The sequence below is a fragment of the Pinus tabuliformis genome, chromosome 8 (genome assembly GCF_031772625.1).
Source record: "Pinus tabuliformis cultivar Carrire ecotype Pingquan chromosome 8, CPIR1, whole genome shotgun sequence".
In the NCBI taxonomy this organism is placed as follows: Eukaryota; Viridiplantae; Streptophyta; class Pinopsida; order Pinales; family Pinaceae; genus Pinus; species Pinus tabuliformis.
The window spans coordinates 2,040,636,709-2,040,657,685 of record NC_142294.1 but is presented as its reverse complement, the minus strand read 5'-3'; the positions used below and the strand labels follow the sequence as shown (position 1 = coordinate 2,040,657,685).

The 20,977-nt window shown below is 38.6% G+C and overlaps 1 protein-coding gene across 7 annotated transcripts in view; it reads right to left on the bottom strand.

The window, feature by feature from the left end:
• The window catches only part of POL{LAMBDA} (DNA polymerase lambda (POLL)), a 364,299-nt gene that overhangs the window by 239,264 nt on the left and 104,058 nt on the right, over window positions 1-20,977 (bottom strand). For 5 of the 7 annotated variants that reach the window (XM_089374948.1, XM_089374949.1, XM_089374947.1 and 2 more), the window contains 2 exons: window positions 4,584-4,763; window positions 4,395-4,448 (listed from right to left, as the gene is read on the bottom strand). The exons of 1 other annotated variant lie outside the window; for it this stretch is intronic. In XM_089374948.1, the coding sequence (XP_089231074.1) occupies window positions 4,395-4,448; window positions 4,584-4,763 (234 nt within the window). The remainder of the gene's footprint in view (window positions 1-4,394; window positions 4,449-4,583; window positions 4,764-20,977) is intronic. One more of the 7 variants, XM_089374950.1, reaches the window with a different exon arrangement.

The window sequence follows — 20,977 nt, the reverse complement described above, 5'->3', positions numbered from 1 at the left end:
TCTCCCGCGGCTAAGGGGGGTAGTCCGTGTGAAATGATGAGGCCAACTGTCGACCAGTTGGTTGGGAGACACGAGACACGATTAGGATAAGCACTAAAAAGATTTAATTAATTGAGCAGACCAGTGCCTTAAGAGATTATGGTTAAGATGATTACTTGTTAGATGATATAAAAAACATGAATCGTGAACAGCAATCATTTGTCATCAGCTAAATCACAATGCTCTTAAAATGACCAAAACGATATCCAGCAACAGAAATCTTTTGAAAAGGTGAAAGCCTTAAACCACCACGAGAATCATGAATTATTAACCAGATATCATATTTCGTGTTTCGACCTTGAAAATTTAGTATCCCAGCATAAAACATATAACGCGAAAGTCCCTGAGATTGGCAAAAATAATTTCCCACAAAATTTTTGTTTTTTTTTTTAATTTTTTAAATCTTTTTTCAATTTTTTATTTTTCAATGTTATGGAAATAAAAAAATAAAAATAAAAATAAAAATAAAAAATAAAAATAAAAATAAAAATAAAATCTAAAAAAAAAATTAAAATTCTAAAACTAATTTAATTTTAAAACTAAACTATATAAAAATATAAAACAAAACCTAAACCTTTTTATTTTTATTTCTTTTTTATTTTTTATTTAAAACTATATCAAAACCTTAATAAACTAAATAAATGAAATTTAAACTACATAAAAAAAAAATCTAAATGTATTCTAAAAAAATCAAAAAGATAACTCATAAATCTAATTCCAGATACATCCTAAATGAACGTTAAGCTTAAATCTAAATAAAAGCATAACCATTAAAATCAAAAAAAATGAAAATCGTGATTGTCCTAACGGAAATGCGTGAACACTGAGCCGTCGATACTAAAGTTAACCTAAACGTAACTAAACCAAGCCGCAAATGCATAAAATGACCCACTAAGACGCGTCCAAAAATCGCAGAAGGTAACCACGCAAATATCATTCAAACAAAATGCAGTTTGAGACGGTGCCTGCGACGAAGGGAAAAGACTGAGTGTGATAATCCGCATAAAGGAATCGATTTTACCTGGCCCGTAGGAGCAAAACAATTTTCTGAGGCGCAGATTTACCTGAAGCCGGCAGCGATTTGCAAAACAGTGCGAACTTCATCTGAAAGATGCCCCTCGATGCGTTTGTGGTTTCTTCATGCTGCTTGGTCATGTCAAACGCTGCCTCGAAACACGCCTTTTTCCAGACTTTATCATCACGCAGAGGTATATGAAACGCCTGAGGCGTGTGATAGAAATTTGTTTGCAGATCTTCGATGGTGGAAAAGGAGAACTCGATGCCTGGTCTTGCAATCTGAGGGTTTGCGTGTTTTTTGCAGGTTCGTATGTGGATTCGTCTACTGAAAATACTGCCATCAACACTTCGCAGGTACTCACGCAGAAACGATGGTTTACTCAATGAAACTTGAAACAAATCTGCAAGTACACGGCTTCCGGCATCAGTGATTTAAGGAAACACGCAGTCAAAAATGTGAAACTGCCCCAGAATTAAGCAGGTATCTGCAACAGGAGTTCCGGCTGAGACAAACACTTTTGGAGACCGCACTGAGTATCGTAATCAAACAGATCTGCCAAAAATAATTTCGAAAATTTTCATGTGATAAAATGAAACCTAAAAACCCTAAACCCTAATAAAAACTGCATAAAGCAAAAATTAAAACCCTAGATCAGCCTAGTAATTTACAGATTGTGGCCCCTGAAATGCCAGATTTAGCAATAACAGCAGTAATATTTTCGAAATATCAGAAAAACTTGAATTCTGCTGTGAACAGCAAGAAAATCTCTCATGCAAAATATGAAATAAACTTTAAATGATTGACCCAGGGCAAAATCAGCTGGGCTCTGCAAAGAAAAGCCTGTGGGAGTCGGCTGGTTCAGCCTAGAACTTCCCCAAATGCCCACAATTTCCTTCAGAAAGGTTTTCCTGCACATCTCAAGCAACCATCAGCAAAGAGAGAGAGAATGCTGCTAGATCTCAGGAAATAATGGAGATACCTGCCATTATTTCCAGAAACCCTACAACATTCAAACCCTAGCACGTGAACAAGATACCTGTGCTCACAATACTCTAAAAAAAAGCAAGCTATGATTGATGACTGAAAACTGAAATATGCAGAAAATTAAAGATCTCACAGCAATTCCAGAGAGTAACACCAGCACAATTTGGACCCCAAAGTCTTCTTTTATTAACCAGAAATCAGATTACAAGAGAGTTTTTCAGTACAGACTCACAGATCAGATGCCTTGAAATGACCCCCTAAGACCCTATATAAAGGAAATGATCCTAACGGCTAGTTCGAGTGATCCATGTAGAAATGATCTCGACCGTTGATGAGGATCAAGACATCTCTTGATCTCATCCGTCGATTTATTAACTTAAAATATTATTATTTTATTAGTTAGGGTTTTTGCTTCATTTTTTAATTTTTTATTATTTTTTATTCATTTTTTAATTTTTAATTCATTTAACATGGATCACTGAACTAAGCTTTCGGAAACATCACCTAGGACCTAGGACTTAGGACTCATGAGGGGATTTAAAAAATTTCTCGACCCTCAGGACACATTACATCATGACTTTTACAATTTACAGACCCTCATAAATCACTCAGCTCTGCGACACCACGATAATCTAGCAAATCAACACACTAGGATTCTCCTAAAGTTCTAATGACAAAATCAATCCCGACTTTGGGGTCAGGTTTGAAGGAAAACTCTGCCGATCCGTGGATCGGTGAGACGAAAAACCTTCCGGGACGAAGATTATCATCAGAAAGTTAGGTCCACCTAGGCAAAATACATACATGACTCATGTCTGCTAAGATTATTTACAATTAATACATGCAAACTGGATTTACAATCAAAAAGAATGGCAGGATGGCACGGACATGCTGATCAGGTGCTGCTTCTTTCCGTCAAGAAAAACGGGGTGCACTGCATGGGTAGTTGACCAGTAGAGGTCAACAGGTTCAAAGACTAAACACCAATGCGAAATGAGGGAACAAGAATATAGTGAAGATCAGGCAATTATCAAGATCAGCCCATATTAGAATGCCCCAAAACAATAAGCAAAATCACATGATTGCAAAATGGTAAAAGTACCTACCAATGGATGACCCACCTTCCTTCAAGGAGACTGGCCGGATGGGAGAAAGAGATCTGACCGAAGCATATGTATATGGAGGGACCATGAAGTGTTGGCTAGCTGGCTCTCCAAGGAGAAAAAATTCTCCTATTGGTTACCCACGTTTTGGTGGGTAAAAGTGCCTATGTTAAATGTTTGAGTTGAAAGAAGCACCTAGTTCAAAGCAACACACCATAAGGTGACTAGTACTACACAAAGTCAGAGAACAAAGCAGAATTCAGAAAAGTAGAGTGGACCTTTGCAAAACAGATTTCAGAGAGGATTGGTGTCTCTTGTATGTTGGTTCCTACAAAGTTTGTGCAGTTTCAACTATACAAACAATTATCTTTGATGAAGCAAGTAAAAAAAAAATTGGCTCTTAAGTTTTATGGACAAAAAATTTCCAAAGGGAAGACAATGCTATATAAAAATAATAATAAAAAATATATATAGGTTAGTTACATAAGAGAATAATAAGATAAACAAGGATAACAAAAAAAATATTTAATAAATGGACATAAATTTTTGTAATACGTATCAAGGCAGCCACTTCAACATGAGTAAATTTAACAAGCATATATGCTTTAGTTATGTACATAACATTGCTCTTTTTTTAGTTCATTCAGAAGGGTAATGATGTACCTATCTCCAGTTACTAATATTCATGTTTCTAACAGAATGATTTGGCAAGTTTTAAAGTATTCCTGCTTTACAAAACTTTGAAAGTAAAGCATTTCCAGTTCCCCCTTTAAGGATAGAAAATACGGTTAAAATGATGGAAGAGGGAGAAGTTCTCCAAGTTTTAAAATTTCACAAGGAAAATATGTTTCCTGAACGTAATTTTGTTCTAGAAGATTTCAGACTGACAGTCTAGCTAGCCGTAAAAAAACAACAACACGAGAAGTTGTGATTTAGTAAGACAATATATACTGTCAATCATAAAATATATCAGATAAAAGGACAACAACCAAAAAATACCCGCTGAGGGAACAACAAACAAATTTACATTACATAAAAGTTTGAATAACCTCCTACTAGGAGCAACTGCAATGCCTAGCCTTAAACTACAATAGCAGCAGTTCAAAATTGCCTAGAAGAGGACATGTGTATGTATGTGCAGAACAAGGTAGCATGTTGTGCCATTGTCAAATCATTAAAACATACTAAAGATAATTAAATTAAGAAATAATATTTTGAATAAATAGTCAAATTTAAGAGATAGAACTTACTCCAGGAAGAATATCCTGTGCAACTCTCTGCAACATCGATTCCATATCTTGCACCTAAAAGAATTCCAAAGGGATAAACTCACAACTAATCTCAAACAACTCTACAAGTAAACCTGCTTCTAAGTTGATCCAAGCATATTTCACATAAGTGCAAGTGAATATTTTTTACAAGAAGTTTCAACCACACACCTCATTTCTAGGGATTTTCCTTTTGATATCATCAAAAAACTCCAATCCAATCCTTTGCACTGGTGTCAGTGAATCATCCTTCTTTAGGTCTTCTAGGGTTCGATGTCCTTTTTCATACAATTTTAAAGCAGTGGCAGGACCAATACCCCAAACTTCCCCAAAAAGGCTGAGGGTGTGAATCTGACATATTAATTGTATTCAAATAAATATATCACTCAACAGTCCTAAAACTGGGAAATTGGGAAAAACAAAATGCAAAGCATCTTTATCTGAGCAAGAATTAGTGGGTCCAAAAAATATGCATACAAAATTGAAAAAACCATTCATTACTGCATTAACTACTTAACACATCCCTATAATATTCCCAAGAATATCATCCCTTCCAAGTAGCTTTCTAATAACCGATTGTCCTGTTGTTGAATTCTTTGTTTTCTTGGATTGGCCTTGCTGACTTTGACCTTTGCAATGTCTAACATTTATCAGTGCTCAACAATACATTTAACCTGCACAATTACAATGTTGGCCTAGGATAATTGCATGGTGTTCTCTTTTCATTCATTTCGACTTCTGGAGCGGATTCCTAAATGATAGAATCATTTGGCCTTTCCTTTCTCAAAGGACTATCATTCCAACTTAAAAAATGCAAAGCAAGCATGAATAACATTGGTGTAAGTATGCTCACTAATACAACAACCTGGTGTTCACTCTCTCTCTCTATCTGTATGAGTGTGTTCACACACCATTCCTTCCTCACAAAGCATGGTGAGGATAAAAAAGGTTTTCCATTATCATAGTCCATTAAGATCCGCTAGTTTTTAGAAATCACAACAGATTAACAATTCCACTCTGGGGGTTTATTAATCTATTGGACATTTTTCTCTAATATTTCTCTGCACCCCCACCCTACCTTTATATTTACAATAACCCAATAACAACCCCCCTAGGGACCATAAAAGGGAAAGAGCAAGAAGCTATATAATGTATAATAAACTTGATCTAGGTGAACATTCAGACCATTTTGAAGCAGACCCCAAATTTTGCAGTTTCTGGGAAAAAGCTAAAAATCACAAGGTTTGGGCCTTCTCACAGGTTTTGTGGCCCATTACTGTCTGAACAGTTAGAATATAATAAGTTCAGAACGTGGATGAGCTAACATGTTGGAAATTGGGAGGATTTCATCTTATTAACAGATTTTCGTTACATGATAATTACTTGTGAGACAGTTAGCAGTTTTATTATTATGTTTTTCTTTCTTCATCAAGCAATTACCACAAAACAATCATAAAACTTGAACAGGGAATACGATGGCGGCGGAGAGGGTTTATGCAGGAGTTGCTCATGCGATTTTCCAGTCCAGCATCCAGGGAAACATTGAAGAACTTAGCCCCGGTTTTTCTACCTTCACAGCAATTCCGCAATCGCTTTTGTGGTCTCGGCCGGACAGCCCCCTGCACGTCTTCACCTTGAATCAGAGCAAGAAAATACTGCATCTGTATGGCCTTTGTTTGGATCCGGGCTGATCCTCCCCTCCACGAAACGCAGCTTTATCTCCAGATCTGTCAAAGATCCAACAGATCCGGTCACCCAAAAGACCGATCAGACAACTCCCCAGCCAGATCCGGAGGTCTGTACACGCCTTCGCTCTGTTCTACTTCGGATTACAGCCCCAAATCACAGAAAGGGTATGTATGGGAAGCACTATCAGGAGCCTGGAAATCCCAAATCCATTCGTCATCCCTACCAGATGAAATACAAATAACCATGTTACAATCGAGCCGAGGGTTTGCAAATAAGGCCCTTCCTTTGGAAAATCGCATACTCAGTCCTCCAAGGAACAGCGAGCCTGACCCAACATTTATTTTCAAAGATCTTGGCTCTTCAGTGGAGCTTTGGCACCTGCACTGGATGGAACTGGAGTGTGACCCAAGGAAAAGCTTACATGGCCCAGATACTATGATTCAAGTAATAGATAGGGTACCATTTTGGCCAGATCTATCAGATCCAGAACCTTTGGCAGCAGATCGACCCCTCTCTCGGACAGATCCACTCACTACTGATTCGGATCTGGTTCAAATCTTTATCAGAAAGCTGCAAGGAAGGAATATCTGCAAGCGGATCTGGAAGGGGAGGCGGATTCAAGAATTAAAGTGTGAAATCCAGACTCATCTAGGCATATCAGCACACATGCAAAGCTTGATTTATTCAGGACAAATTTTACAGGATAATTGCACACTACAGGATTATGGTATTGTCTCAGATTCGACCATCATCCTCAATCTGAGATTGTGAGGTGGATGCTCCGGAACCAGCTCAAAGGGCACAGGCTCTTTTAAAGACACAGTCAAAGGGAAGGATAAAACCCAAACCAAACCAGCACCACCTCCAGAACTACCTGGGCCCTATATCGTGGAACAAAAATCCCAGATTCCAGCCTTAACAGTCTCACTGCCTGAGGTAAATGAGCTATATTCAGATTTCTATACTAAAGCAGTCATATGTAGATTTAATGGATTTTGGCCTAAATCAGATACTCTACACCATTGGATATTTTCTACATGGACACCAAATTGTCAAATTCATTTATGCTCCAAGGGGTTTTTTATTGTCAGATTCAACATAGTTAAAGATAAGGAATATGCCCTCAATGAGGGACCATGGTTCTGGGGCAATGCAGGACTCTTCATGATCCCTTGGTTCCCAGGTTTTGATGCCACCACTATGGTGGTATCTAAAATACCTGTATGGGTCAGGTTACACAACCTTCCACTACACTTTTGGCATCATAAAGTATTAGAAGGAATAGGGAACTCCCTGGGTAAATTTCTCAAGATTGATGTGGATAGACTTTCAAGAGGTATATTTACTTTCGCCAGAATATGCGTCGAAGTAGATCTTAGCCAAGGATTACCGGATTGTATTGTACTGATCCACAATAATATACAATGGACTCAACCATTAGATTACGAAAATACGGCTTTTCGATGTCGTGGATGTCTACAAACAGGTCACCTTCACAGTGCCTACCCACAAGCTAAAAAAGACCCCAAAAGAAATAAGAAACAATTCAAAAAGCCAAAAGGTTGGCAATGCACTGAGCCCTTGAAGAAGAAGCAGAAGAAGAAGAGACAACAAAAAATAATGCAGACAATGATGTACAGAACTTTCAGAACAGCTCACAAAAGGACGAGATAGAACACAACTCTGCCTGCATTTCGAGGCCCAATATCCCTCCAGAACAGCATGAGTCGCACACATCAAGAATGGAAGTGGTAGCAAACGAATCCATGGATCAGAGGGATCTGATTCTGACAAAGAATATCCAAGAAATTCAAAAGACAATCAAATGTCCATTGTAACATCCACTCCCAACACTGGTGGTTGGCGAAAAGTGGAAAAGAAGAAAGGTAGAAAAGAATAAATTAGTTGTTTTTATCTTTATTTTTAGAATTTTTAAGGATTCTGAGAAATCAGGATCACATAATATGCATATGCTCTTCAGCGTCTACAACATGTAATTTTTCTCATTATGAATAAAATTGCGATTTTTCCTTGGGAAAAAAAACAATTACCATAAAACATGAAGATCACAAAAAACAATAGAACACAAGATATAGGCTCCAAGCCAGGGAAAAACCCCTCCAAGGGGAAAACCCAGAAAAAGTTTCTTCTTATAGAATCAGATAAGATGAGATATCCAAGACCCATAACCACAGAAATTTCCACCTCTAGATGCCAAGCCCAACCTTCCTTATTTCCAGTAGATTCATCAGTGAGAGACCAGCAACAAGAAATATCTCAAGGCAAATCATCCACAAACCCTAGCTCCAAGAAGAAACCCTTGCTTCTAAATTTCAGCATCCTTCATCTCTTCTATCTCCTCTGCGATATTTCAAACCAAAGACATCCAAGTGTGTGTGTCCAAATGAGCTTCATCCATCCTCTATGTATATAGTTTAGAGAGGTGCAAATAGACATGTCCATTGGGGCCCCGACTTGGCATCTAGAGGGGTTTTTGTCCCAAAATTTACATTTAAAATTTATTTTCCATTTTCTTTTACAATAGGTCCAAAATAGGACTTTGACTATTTGACTTAAAAACCTAAAAGCACGAAGAACATGCTTATCTAGAAAATTATAATAATTTTTCTTTTTCTTTTCTTTTGATTTTTACGTAAATACATAATGGTACGAATTACGAAGACTGAAACTAGTTACTTTCTCCAACACTCCCTCTTAACTAGGGAGGTATTCATAATTTGTACACCTGGTACAAGGATATTCTCAAACTGAAATATTCTCATAAGAAGAGTCAGATTGATAAGCCATCTGTAAGCATCAACATTATGACCAACACTGTCATTGAGGCCTAACTTGACAAGCTCAACTTCATTTGAGAGCATTATGTTGGGAGGCTTTATGTGAGATACCACACTACCTCTAAGGCACATACCCATTCGGATGTTCACCGGGCATGTCCTTTTAGGACTATTCTTATCTTGGATTTTCAACTCTCAATCCTCAAAGAATATCGGTCCTCTTCGACCACTCTTATCTTGGATACATGTCCTATCCTCAAAGAGTGTTGGTACCTTTCCTTTCTTGGATTGTTTATCCTCAAGGAAACCACGGATGCTTTATCCAATCCTCCACCATTCTCCCTTCATGACACATGAAGAATAGAATGCACATGTGTTGTTTATCATCACTCCCTCTCAACCAGTGAGGAGATCCTTTCTTCCTTTTAATTAGGAAGTCATAACTACAAGCTCTCTAGCTTGTTCCCATAAGAGTATCATCTACCAGTTCTTCATGGAGATAGTTGCATGGTTCTTTCTTTCCTTGGTATCTCTTCCTTCAATCTAGTGACACGGTTTGGGCCATTGACCTTGCATATTACTTTCCTTTCTTTATCATCAATGTGTTGAAGAATCTAGGGCAAAGTAGTGTAGTGTGATTCTTCGTTACTTGATAACAATTTGTGGAGTATTTTTACTTTTCTAGTTAGCTTAATCTTCTTCTTATTATTATTAATGCATGTGTGTGAACTTTATCAAACTGCTTCCAAAACATAAGAACAAGAACACAAGATATTGGCTCTCTGTCAGGGCCAAAACCTCTCTTCTCTCGAGAGGAAAATCCTTTAGTGAATTTCTCTTATTGAAGCTTCTATTGATCAATGCCAAACCCTAGACCCCTGACTTAGAATATCCTCCAAGCATAAGTCAAGTCCTCTCCTCCTTTCTGCACTTTGTTCCCTGGCACATAAACTTCCTCCTTCCGGCGCGTTGTCCCCTGCCACTTCGTCCTCCTTCTTTGATTCTTGTCTAGAGACAGACCTTCCTTGAGTGAGCCTTCTAGATGAGGTGTTCCTCTTCTCTCCCTTGCTCAAGTAGACTTCTTGAGTGTATGACTAGACTTTTGTTCTGCTGCCCTCGTTTTCTTATGTGTGGAAGGTACCCTTAGAGAATTAGGGTCCTTCGACCTTCACTAGAGAGATAGGCTCCTTCAGTAGGGTTGGGAGTCCTTGTAGGCTTGATTTCTCACCCAAACAATGATGTGTCATGGACTGCTTACCAGCTACAAACTTGTCCTCTTCTTTTCCGCACGTGTGACTCTTTCTAGCCCTAGAAACAATCCTCTTCTTCCTCGTCCTTATTTCTTCTTCCTTTGTTTGTGAGGGTCACTTCTTCACTCTTAGAGGGAGGCCTTGTAGACCTTAATTTCAAACCCAGACAACACATGGATATTGACTGCTTGTCTCTGTTTTCATATCCGCAGATTTCTCCTTCTTCCTTTGTTTGTGAAGGTAACTTCTTCGCACTTAGAGGGAGGCCTTGTAGACCTTAATTTCAAACCCAGACAACACAGGAATATTGATTGCTTGTCCCTGTTGTCATATCCGCATATTTCTCCTTCTCCTCCTCGCACGTGTCATTGTTTCTAGCCCTAGAAACAGTCCCCTACCTTCGTTGTTCTTCCTTCTTACTTCGTTGCCCTTGTAGACTCTTTTCTTCAACTTCCTTCATTCCTCTTCTCCTCCTTTTCTTTACGGATTTCAGAGTTGAACGAATGCGTTGTATTGCAGGCCGACTTGAAGAGTGGACTTCAGATGGTTCTTTGGTGGTATTGCATGCTTGAAGGAGCTTCTTGATGGTGCCTTAGAATAGGAGGAAACTTGACTTTGCTTGGAGGTATTCTCTTGACTTTAATACATATTTTTACAAGGTGTAACATGCCCTTAAGGTATTCAATCTTTTTTTTTTTACTATTTGACTCACCTATAGCACTTTAACTAGTGCTAGTCCTATTTCAATGAGCAACAAACTCATTGTTATATATTATAAAAATAATATTTCTTTTCTTGAATAAATACAAATATCAAAAGTACATTTATGAAGACCTAACCTAGTTACATTTCCTTCAACACGATGAAGGCATTATATTGAGCCTTATAGAACCTCAAGTAAATCATAGCTCCCTCTGAAAGTGATCTTCATTTTACGAACTTGAACTTCAGGTTATCTCTTCACGCTACTACCTTTCAATCCCAAGATGATGAGACATCTTGACTACATCATTGCCAAAAACCATATATTCAATTCATACAGTTTAACTTGCCCATTGTCATCATGTATTCCTGCCATATCCTTCCACGTTGCAAAACAATATATTAACCAGATAACCAATAACAAAAATATTAACATCAAACTTACCTTGTCATGATAGCCCTTCTCATCAAAGCATCAACGCACTTGAGTTCTTCGAGATCAACATATTTTGTATGATTCATCTCCATATGAATCTTTCTTCACATAGTCATCAGAGTGCCCATGGATCGAGCTTGATTACCAAGCTGTAATATCTTCCTTGGAGTTGTCATTGTTAACTCCCTTCTTTTCTTCCGGAGACTATACTTGATGTTGATCAACTTTGTAATATTTATGCCATGTGAGTATGTCACATTTCTTCTTTCAGACATCATGCATCTATATGGAAAGCTTACCGAGCACATTTTATATCCAACTCCTTTTGCAAGATTCTTATAGATATGAACCTTTTCATAAAGAGTTACTTACAATATGCATACCTTTGCTTTTCATACAATCATCTAGCCATCCCTTCTGAATGAGCTTGCTTCTTGTACTCGGAATTTTAACCATCTGCATTCCTTCATCCTTCAAGAGTATTGTTTCCATACTAAATGGAATATATACCAGTGATAATGCTACTAACAGGAATCTTCTAAAATGATGATTATTATTGGATCTTTAAGATCCCTCTTTGCAAGATGACTCCCCCTAACATGATGTTCAAAAATGATTGGATGAACAATAATATGCAATATGGTTCCAATTTTCTCATTCTCTTTAAACCAGATGATCTTTCCCAAAGCAAATCAAATAAGTAGATTCTATTTTTTCTATTATCATGTGCTTCTTATCTATGCTGCCATGCTTCATAACAACAAAGACTCTTTTAGAAAATGCAACGATGCATGCTTACTCTTTTAATCATCAATGAACTTGTTAGCATCAATTCCTTTAGGGTCCTTACGGTTCCCTCTTTCCATTGTGCTCATCATTTTCAGTAAGTCATTAACAAGCACAAGAACTACTTTGCATTGCCATCCTTCTCGTCTTGCTTCCTTTATTATGTACGTTCAATATTCACCAATCAATACAACCAAGCGAAATATGCAAAGACAATAGCATGATGTCAATTTTGTCAATCTAGGGTTTCCATGGTTTCTCAAAGGGTGCTTCTCTAGGGCTTTTGAATACAAACCCTAAATTCCTTGATCTTACCCTTAATAAGATTTTTACTTTTCGTTGAAACACTAGCCCTAGGGTTTTATCCTAGGTTCCTTCCTACTGCAACCCTTGGGAGGGTTTTAACACAACCATAGATACTTTTTGCAAACTCTTGATATCAAGAGTCGTTGAGAAATCTATGGGCAACTATATTAGATGATTTCTCTTACCTTGATAGTTGCTTGTGATGTATTTTACTTAACTTGATTAGCTTCTTCTTTCACTTGATTATAATTAGTGTTCTTATCATCAAACGGCTACCAAACAATAAAGAACAATGAGACAAGAGAACACAAGATATAGGTTATCAACCAGGGCCAAAACCTCTACTCTTGAGAGGAACACCCACAAGAATTCTTCTCTTCTTATAAAACTTCAAATGATGAATTCCAAGACCTATGACCCTTGACTAAGACCCATCCAAGACCAAGACAAACTTCTCCTTGAATTACTTCCTTCTCATAAAGTCAATCCAAGTCAAACTTTGCCTTATACCAGCGTCCACTTCCATTTTGACCAAGATTTCAGACCTGCAAATTTGACTGTAATTTCGGCCTGCAATGACTGCTTCTTCGCACGTGTGAGAGGTTTAGGGCACAATTAGGAGGATTCTCTCCTTCATTTTGCTTGGACTCTTCTTCTCATAAATTTGACTTGCAAGAATGATCTTTTGATGCTAGATTTCAACTTCTTTTAAGGTCTGCAATTTTCTCTTTGGAAACCCTAGTTGCAGTCCACATGTGTGAGAGATATTACCCTAAAACAATCTTCTTAACTTCGATTTTTCTCCTCCTTGGATTCTCCTCTTCTTCGTTCCTTCTAGGTATTTTCTTTCCTTTTAGATCGAACTTCTTGTGAGATGAATTGATTCCTTTCAAATGAGGTCGATGCATCCTTACATATAATCTTCCTTGTTGGTCGAATAGTTGTCCATGAGTCTGACTTAATGCTGCTTGTAGGCTGACTTTTTCTTTACATGATGACAAGGTCTTGGAGGGTCTTTTATGACTCAACAAAAAAAAAAAATCTTACATAATACATGATAACCAAATGGGTCTTCAACATATTACAATGACTCTTATGACTTCTTGACTCAAAGACAAGCCCTAGAAGCACTCAATGGGTGCTTGACCTATAAATCAAATAACCTTGAGCATGAAACCCATGCCTCAAGAATGACAATAATAATTTTATTTTTCTCTTTACATCAAATACATAAAATCATGATTACATATGTCATTATGAAGACCGAACCTAGTTACATATTTCAACACTCCCTCTTAACTAGGGAGGTATTCATAATCCATACATGGTACTTGGACATTCTCAAACTGAAGAATTCTCATAAGAAGAGTTGGATTGGTAAGCCATCTCATAAGCTATCTTATCAGCTTATACCAAAACATCTCATTCTACCAACCAGCATAGTCACATAGCAAGGCCTTGACTAACAGCTCTATCTTTCCACAAGATCAGAGCACAATGCTGGTGAGACCAACAACTTATAGACACCACCATCATTGTCTCTCAAGGTGAATACCCCACATGGGTGTTCAAAAGGTATGTCCTTTTAGGACAATTCCTGCCTTGGAATAACACATCCTCAAGGAATTTCCTCTGTGACTACTCTTGCCTATTGGATACCCTACCACATCCTCAAAGAGTATCGGAATCAATCTCAAATGCTTACCCAATCCTCCACTATTTCTTCATAAAATGACAAGAATGATGTGTTTATCTCCCCCGCTCAACTAGGGAGGATACACTCATTCCTATAAAAGAAATATACTCAAGCTCCCTCTTAACTAGGGACTTGCCTAAAAGCTCCCCCTCAACTAGGGACTTGTTTAGTTGATTTTTAGTGTACCTTGGACAAGTGGCTTCCCATGGGTTAGTCTCTACCTAGGGAAAAGTGTCGAAAATAATTCTTTTCCTAAGTGTGACTTTATAAAGTGAGAGTGACTTTATAAGTGGTAAAGTCAATGTTAAATTATAAAGTGAAAAGTGACTTTAGACATAAAGTACAATGTGAGTACTTTATTTAATGGGTGAGTTAAAAAATAGAAAGTGAGAATTAAATGCACATTTATTCTCATCCCTTGATCTAAATGAATCTGAGGCATTAGATCTTAAGGTTGCCCAAAAGTCATTTAGGGAAACAAAAGGGGGAAAAGAAAAAAGAGATTGCATTCATTCTTCATGAGCAGATTGGAGAAAAGAAGCTGAGAGTTGGAGAAAATTTCTGAAGGAAAAATTTGTTACAGCAACCTAAAGGAGTGATTTTTGGGCAAAGTTGCACAGAAATCAAGGCATAGAAGACAGCGTAAGGTACAGTACGAACAACATTTAATGTTGTGAAATGCACATCATTTGAGATAAGATTTTGGGAAAAAAAATGAAAAAAATATATCCGTATAGTGGTACGAAAATCCGTACAGTCCGTACAATCGTATCCATACAATACATATTTTCATCTTCAAGTGGGCACGCAAATCGAGGCAAAGTGGGCATGGTTTTCAAAGAGATTTGGGCTGAAGAGATAAGTTGTATTTTGTTGTTTTGTTTTGTCTGCAAATGTATTTTTCTTGAACTTAAAAGATAAATAAATTTGAAAAGCTCTCTAACAGGTTTTCCCCGAAGAAGATTGAAGGGGTTTTGCCTGGGTCTAAGGTGACCAAAAATCTGTGTATTTTTATGTGTTGTTGGTCTGTTTATGTCCATATCTATTTTTAGCATGTGTTGATTTTTAATCTGAAAATTTTGTTTCCAGAATTCTATATGTTGAATGTATGTTTATGGGAAAGGGCATTTAACTGAATAGGACTGATAAGGTGAAATTAAAACCAGGTTGGGATTGTAGGAAACATTTTAGTCATCAAATTTCAACATGGTATCAGAGCTACAGGCTGAAAATTGCAATTTGAACAGCAGACAGTAGTTTGGGACAGAAAATAGTGGTTTGGACAACAAACTGAATTTTTGGATAGCAAACTGATATTTTGGGACAGCAAGGTGAAATTTCACACAGACTGAACTTTTGGGATAGCAAGGTGTGTTGGAAAGTTCATTTCTCCATTTTCTTGGTTTTGTAAATTTTGGACAACAGTCATGGCCATGTTCTTAAGGATAGAGGACAGACTGGATGGGATATCCAACTATGCCGTTTGGAAGGACAAAATTCAGACAGTGTTTGAGGAGGCAGCAATTTGGGACATAGTGCGGCAAGTGGTTGTACCTCCTACTGCTGCAGATGAACTTGTTGAATTCACAAAAAATAATGCAAAGGAAAAAAGGATTTTGATGGACAATCTGAAGGATCATGTGGTTCCTCAGGTGAGAGGAAACACATATGCATATCAAATGTGGACAGCTCTAACCACTCTCTATTAGAGAAAAATGAGAACAGGAAAATCGTACTCAAAGAACAATTGAAGAACATGAGGATGACAAAGGCTGAAAGTGTAGTTCATTATCTTGGCAAGGTCAAACAGGTAAGTGATGATTTGACTACTCTTGGTGAGGCAGTTGCACTCACAGAGTTAGTCAGGATAGTTGTAGCAGGTCTTCCTAAATCTTGGGAGGTCTTTGGAGATGTTGTTACCTCTAGGGAGAATCTTCCTAATTGGGACAGATTTTGGGATGATTGTGTGCAGCATGAGATACGGAACACTGGCAGTGATGGGGTGAAGATAGTAGATGAGGAGGACGTAGCCTTGACAACCAGGGGGAAGAACAAACAAAAAGTCAAGAAAGGGGCCTCATCAGATGGGGCTAAGGGAAAGGAGAAGAAGAACAAGAAAGATACGGATATGTCCAAAGTCAAATGTTGGGCATGTCAAAAGATGGGACACTATGTTGCTACGTGTCCTGAGAGGAAGACCGGTACTAAAGCTTCAACAGAGGTGGAACAGTTTGCTTCACAGTTTGACCAGGACTTTGCATTTATTACTTCTACATCTAGTAGGAGTGCATCATTCGATGTGTGGTACATAGACAACGAGGCTTCCCACCATATGACAGGTGCACGGGAGTTCTTTTCAGAGCTTGACAAAGGGCACTTGATATTGAGATTGTACTAGGAGACAGTGTTTTAAGACTCCGACTCCGACTCGGCCGAGGATCGACTCCGACTCCGACTCCGAAACGGTAATGACTCGGCCGGCTCGATTTCAATGACTCGGTCGTTGTAAAAAATACATTAAATATTTATTTTTTTTTATAAAAAAACATAATTTTAAAGATTTTAAACATAATTTTAAAGAAAACCATTCCTATCTATGTGATATCCTATCTATGTGATGTCCCATTCCTATCTATGTGATATCTGCAGCTATCATGCTATGACAGCATATCCATTGATGGGATTCACTCTACATTAATACTCTCCTAACACAGTTGGCATAGGAATTGCAAGCCTAAACTCCAATTTTGAATCTCAAAAACATGACTGTGACAATAACACTTCAATCCCTTGCTTACTTCTGAGTCTTAATTGTGTAAGGAGCTCACATGCCTCTGTGGTGGAAGGTATCATAGAAAAATAATTGAGGCCGAGACAGTATTATGCTACAATACCAGTTAAATTAAGTGTGTAGGAATTAAGTGTGTAGGCCTGTCCAAGTTCCTTTGAGTTTGAAAGGCTTAATAAGTTAATACTATTGAAGACCTAAGTCTTTTAGTTTGGTTCGAGCTTCTTAAAAATTGAAGCCTCCTTCTCTGAGCATTATTTGAATTTTGAAGTATATTGATCACAATTTCATGTGCGAGCATCTCTGTGACATTGAAAGTCCAACCTTAGACATGAAAGTGGCTCAGCACATTGTCAACAGAAGATACCCACAGTCTGTTTAGGGCTGCATACTATTTGTTATTGTCTCACTCATCCAACCTAAAAGTTAAAACACCTCCATTCCACTGTGGCTAACCCAGGCATATAAGAAACTGCCCTTCTCTGGTCCACACTGCACAGGGCTGATCTGGATCCAAGATAGGCTATTTGGCTCCTTTATCTAGATTCTATACAAGTGCAGAGTTGCAGCCTTTCCTGAAGCAGCTGATCTGAGGTATGGCGATGCATATGGGGAGAATTTCCATCCCAAAGACTACATATAAAATCGGCCTCATAGACTGTATTTGAATGTGGTCCTGTAATAGCAAATAGACCTATACACGTAGCCCAAAAATTCCCTTAGAACCAAAGGAGCAGCCATCAAAATGCTTCAGATATATAACACAGTGATTTAAAGGAAGGCTTCTGAATACCACTGTAAGATTCCCAAGTAGAATATCTCTGGTATGCTTCCTTTGGGAGATTTAAGCAAACAATTAGAAGACGATGTCCTGTAGGCTGTAGGTGATTTTTATGAATTCTATTCTCAGGACAGTTTATAAAATGTTCCACATATATGAATAGATTTCTCAAACAGATTCATACATCTCATATCATAATCAAACCCAGAAAATTTAGTTATTGCTAGTAAATGACAAAAGTATGATCAGAAGAGTCTTAAAATATGAGTACTCAGTGAATACAAAAGGAAAATTTCACTTGGAAGAACACTTCAGCAAGGAAACACAGCGAAACAGTGAGGTATAGGAGCAATGGAACCTGATTATACCCTGGAACAAACTTACAAAGCTAAAAATTCCTAGACCAAGACCCTGTAGCCGTCCCCTTGTGACTCGGCCGAGTCATATCAGACCCGGCCGGGTTGACCGAGTCACACATGACTCGGCCGAGTCATTGGATGACTCGGCCGAGTCATGTGTGACTCGGTCCACCGGGCCGGTTACTTGGCCGAGTCACTCCAGCAGGTAATGAACCGGTTCGAAACGGCCGAGTCGGATTCGAAACGGCCGGCTTGTAAAACACTGCTAGGAGATGACCGCACTGTGAGAGTTGTTGGTGTGGGGATTGTGACCTTTGAGAGGGAGTCTTTGCCTCCTTTGAAGGTCATGGATGTTTTGTATGTTCCGGGGATGAAGAAGAACTTGATTTCAGTGTCTGCTATGGAGGAGAAGGGGTTTGACGTCACTTTCTCAGGAGGGCAGGTATTGATGCATCCCAGGGGAGCTTCCATCACTTCGGCCAAAGTGATTGGAGTCCGCTCTAGGAAACTATACAGGTTCAGTTTTCAGTCGGCAAGAGCATTGGTGAGTAGCACATCTGGTAGCACTCACACTAGTACCACCAGCAGTAGAGACTTGTGCGAGTTATGGCACCGGAGGATGGCGCATATGCATCATGGAGCTTTGAGAGTACTGAGGGAGATCATTACTGGAGTTCCTGATTTCAGTGTCTAGCATTATGAGGTCTGCAGAGGGTGTGCTTTGGGAAACTACACCAAGTTACCATTCCCAGCGAGCAACAGCAAAGCTATAAGTATACTAGACTTGATTCATACTGATGTTAGAGGTTGTATGTCTCATGTGTCTTTGGGTATTTAGGAGTATTATGTTATATTCATTCATGACTACTCTAGGAGGACTTGGATATATTTCCTGAAGACCAAGGGTGAGGTCTTCAGTTGCTTTAAAGAGTTCAAAGCTCTTGTGGAAAAGCAGACAGGTAGGAAGATTCGGGTCTTGAGGTCAGACAATGGTGGTGAGTACACCGATGGTGGGTTTTCTGACTTCTATGCACAGCAGGGCATTAGGAGAGAGTTCACGATTCCTTACAACCCCCAACAGAATGGGGTGTCTGAAAGGAAGAACAAAGCTATTGTTGCCGCGGCTAGAGCAATGATTCATGATCAGGGGTTGCCTTTGTTTTTGTGGGCCGAGGCCTGCAATACTGTTGTTTATCTTCAGACCAGGAGTCCTCACAGAGTATAGAGGAATATTGTAACGACCCATCTTTAATTGCACATATTATGTGCCCCTGTATAAAAAAATAATAATACTAAAATATAATAATAAAGCAATAAAAATGATAATTATAAAATAGAATAAAGATTTAGTATAAGCAGAACAGAACAGAAAAGACCATAACTGAAATAAGGTGATAAGCAGAACAGAAATACAGTAACTGTAAGGAATTTCGAACACCTACCTGAACTGCTGCCTGCTCCGATGTAGTTGATGACGCCGCGGTTATTCTGATCCAATTACCGGGAAACCAATTCCTCCCAGCCAATCCAGTAAGCTTCTCACCGAAGCTCACTGCCCCCGTGCCCAGAACCTCAGATCAATGTAAAGCTCCCTCTGGTTTGAACTCCTGATTTCCTGGTTCTCCTACCCTCCACTCTCCGTTTTTCTGTCCCTTCTCAGCCCTATCTCGGTGATTTTATAGTCAGGGCTAAGCGGTGGCCGCCCTGTACACCAACGACTCCACCGCTTACTCTCGCGGTGACAGCTTCCTCCAGCTGTGAGTCATCCTCCCGTACAGACGTTTCTGCTTTGCTTAAGGTTTAGTTCTTTTTATGCGATGGTTTATATATATAAGATTGAAGGTATTATAACGTTTGATCATCATATATATATTAACACTATTATGTTATATGACATACTTTATATTACTTGATTATATTGATATGTACCTTATATATATATATACTTTGTTTTATTTATATATATATATTTTTTTCTAATATATAAAGTTTATTTATGTTTATTTTAATATAACTTTAAAACTTTAGATTAATTAATTAATTATTGATACAATACTAAATCTTTATTCTATTTTATAATTATCATTTTTATTGCTTTATTATTATATTTTAGTATTATTATTTTTTAATACAGGGGCACATAATATGTGCAATTAAAGATGGGTCGTTACAAATATGACTACGGAGGAGGCTTTCACTGGAGAGAAGCCTCATGTGGGACATCTTTGTATCTTTGGATGTCTCACATATTCTTATATCCCCAAGGAGTGGAGGACGAAGTTGGAACCAGGGTTGCAGGAATCGCCCCCCCCCCCCCCCCCCGGATCCTAACCCGGAACCGCGACCCGTGCGGAAGCGTTCCGGAATCTCCACAGGAATCGCGATTCCGAAATTTAGGTTGCGCGCTTCCCTTTTTTTTAAACGATTCCTGCCATTGAGGTTGCGGCCCCCCCGGAATCGCGCTTCGGCATGCGGTTCTGGCATGAGGTGGCGCCACGCAACCTGCCCGGAAGCGCACGCCACCCGCACGCCACCCGAGCGCAACCCGCGGATATCAAATTTTTTTTTTAATTTCATTTAAAATCTAACTTAACTAAGCATGAGGGGGTGGGTTAGGGTCACTTTAGGGTGAGTTTAGAAAAGAATAAAGCCCCCATTCTCTTCTCATTTTCTCACTTTGAGTTTATGAGAGTTGGAGAAGAGAAGAGAGGAGAGGAGAAGAGAAGAGAGGAAAGGAGAGGAGAAGAGAGGAGAGCTTGGAGGAGTGAAGAAGGAGGAGCTAGGAGAAGGAGGAGGAGCTTGGAGCAAGAGCTTGGAGGACTTCATCTACAAGAGCTAAAGAGGTAAGTTCAAACCCCAAACTCCCTTGTTTTTTTGAAAAAAAAATTGTATTTTTCTCCTCCCTCTCCTACTCTTTCCCATTGTTTCTACTTGCTCCTTTATTTACAGGTTGTCCACCACCTATATCCATATT